The following is a 2,904-nucleotide window of genomic DNA, read 5'->3' as shown; positions in this document are numbered from 1 at the left end:
AAAATCTAAAAAACGTTGAAGGTATATATAGAGTCCCAGCCCAAAACAGATTCCCAAAATAATCAGGATTCTGGAAATTCCGACTCCGGTCCACCGGACATGCAAAGTCGGTCGACCGGCCAGAATGATGAATTTCTGCAGGGTCTGGCGTACACGTTTCGGTCGATCGGACTCCTCATTTCTGTCGACCGACCAGAGTGTCGATTTCTTCTCAGTTTCCTATAGGAATCGCGGTCGACCGGCCAGCGACTGGACTCTTTTCTTCGTCTTTTTTATTCAGTTTTGGATTTACACACTTAGACTAACAAAGATATCCTAATTAAGATTGGAGTATAACAATATACGATTGCATTCAGATACACGTTTTATTCAAATTTATCTCTTAAACAAGCATAATGAAGATATAAATATCATACAAACTCAAATCCACATATTTAGTATTACATTAAAACCACTCATACACGAAGTACATCTAATTCCATGTTGAAGAATTATACTTCAATTTGGTCTAAGAAAGAGTACATCCCCTGGTCCAACTGTTGTTTGGTAGATCGGAACTCCACTGCCAACACCACTTGCACCATCACCTGTGCCTCCAGCGTCCCCAATGATGTTGTTCACAAAGTATGGTTGGTGATGTCCTCTTCCTTCTCCTCCTACATTGCTATCAAAATACATTCCATGACGACCTCCTCCTCCTATATTGTTCACAAAATGTGGTGGTTGATGGCGGTCTCCTCGTCCTCCTCGTCTATTTCTTTGAAAATATGTTTGGAATAATCCTCTTCCTTCTCCTTGTTCTTCTTGATGTCCTACAAAGTTGTTTTGAAAATATCTTGCAAAGAGATCTCCTTCTTCTCTTTGTGTATTATTTCGGAATCTTCGGAAAAAGCTTCGTTCTCCTCGTTCACCTTCTATGTTGTATGTGCAATATGGTCGACCACATGGTCGAGTATCCCTACAAATTGGGGTGCACTGGCAACACCATGAATTCAAGTATTTTTGAGCAAAAAATAAGAATGAATACAAACAAATAGTTATAGCAAATCTCCATGGAACAATTTATACTGTAACATATATAAATTCCTTTAATAATTATATGAACTAATTGCACTTTAATTTATCCAGACTTATTGATCTTCCAAATAAGCATGATGCATGATTGATACAGAAAGTAGTTTTTAAAAAAAATTAAAATAAAGGCATATATACTTACAAAAGGTCCCATCTTTTCTTCTACGGATCAATCTTGCTCCTTTGTTTGAGTGCTCGTTATGATCTTAAGTTTCCCGTGGTTTTAGACATTTTTATAGGGAAGATGAAGGGAGCTCAGGTAAACGGTCTTTATTTGTTACTAAAAATAATTTCGTAAAATCTATGTACCTGATTTCAATTAGACTTTCGTAGAAGCTTCCGATAGCTTTGCATCTTACTTCGCTAATTAAAGAAGACTTTTCAAGTATTAAGTCAATATATATAAGCAATTTGTGTTAATAATTGAGCTGAGCTGGTTACAGTTGTGCAGGTTGCTTTAAGTAATAAATGTTGGGGAGGTGCCATAATATTACTCAAGAATACAAAACGACTCGTTCAACTTATTAGTCAAATTGAATATTAAAGAGTCTAGAGTCTTTTACACGCTATTAAAGGACACGCTGTTCTGATCATTCATTAATTAATGCTTATATTTAAATAAGAATAAAGATGATTATGCGAAGCAAAGGGCGGTGGGTCTAATGACAGCGCAATCTGAAAAAATAAAAATGAAAAACAAAATAAACATTCAGTTAACTACAGTGTTCTCCTGCTGTACCCTGATTGTTGCGTAACTTGCGTTGTCTAAAATTCTAAGCTGCTGGACATCATCCCAGCCCGTTATCAGTCTGCGCTTGATTCCCTGGGTGATATATAAATTCCGAAATAATTCAGTTTGTCATTTCGATTATCGCAGCATAACTTATTTCAGATTAGCTCAAATAAGTTGGTAACTGAAGAGCATCTAGTTATCTTAATTTCTAACGATCCATTTAAATTTAAAGGGATGTGATATAACCATGTCCAATTTTAAAATAATAGTTTTCACAATAGTGGGTTTTGATGCAAAATTGATTTCAAGATAATACTGAAAACCTACATGGTTGTATCTCATCTTTTAATTTGCATCAGCAATTTAGATTGAAATAATTGGAGTCAATTATAAAAAAGGTAGACTTGTATCAATGGTGACAGTGGCTGTTGAGATTAAAGGATCTCTTCTAATGTACCTCCCTTTTTAGTTAATTAGTGAATAAATTATCTCTTTTTTCTCGTGGATATATGACTTGCTCTGACCCTAAACAAGTTAATGTTGGATCTGAGATGAAAGCCTAGAGTAGGTTAAATAGGATTTCCTATTGTTTTACATGTTATCATAGATTATGTAGCTGTGATAAAAAAAATAAGCAAAAATCAAACGTACAAAGAACAACTAGAGCAAGCGAGAATTTTTTATATTAGTTCAGAAAAAAATGCTACACTGATTTTTCCTTATCATGAAGGGGCTTCCTCACTATAAACAAATTTTCCTGAATGACAAACCCAATTCAGTAGGCTTACAAGGCTGAAGCTCTAGTTTATTCTAAAACTAACTGTTTAACCAAACTCCCCAAAATGAGTAATCTCTACACCTAACTAGTTCCTGACCCTCAATTCAAACGACTTAAATATGCCATAAAAGTTAAAAGAGTACAAAAAAACAGAAGATCTGTAACACTCAACTAGAAAAAAATCCAACAGCCCTTTTCGATTAAGATCAAACTCCAAGAACATATAAGTTGAGATCTAGAAGGTTGACATAGATCTTGAGATCTAAGGGCAGGTTTCCTTGCTGTGAACTTATCAGGTAATGATGTTCATGGCGAGTGA

The 2,904-nt window shown here is 35.2% G+C and overlaps 1 protein-coding gene across 1 annotated transcript; it reads right to left on the bottom strand.

Annotated features, from left to right (window-relative positions):
- LOC109824179 lies at window positions 411-1,374 on the bottom strand. Its single transcript, XM_020390714.1, has 2 exons — window positions 1,217-1,374; window positions 411-975 (listed from the first exon to the last, which is right to left on the bottom strand). The coding sequence occupies exons 1-2, from the start codon at window positions 1,226-1,228 to the stop codon at window positions 499-501; spliced, it is 489 nt and encodes a 162-aa protein (XP_020246303.1). The 5' UTR covers window positions 1,229-1,374; the 3' UTR covers window positions 411-498.

This window comes from Asparagus officinalis, chromosome 9 (assembly GCF_001876935.1).
Source record: "Asparagus officinalis chromosome 9, Aspof.V1, whole genome shotgun sequence".
Taxonomy (NCBI): domain Eukaryota; kingdom Viridiplantae; phylum Streptophyta; class Magnoliopsida; order Asparagales; family Asparagaceae; genus Asparagus; species Asparagus officinalis.
The sequence above is the reverse complement of the archived record's forward strand: the minus strand, read 5'-3'. Positions and strand labels throughout refer to the sequence as shown.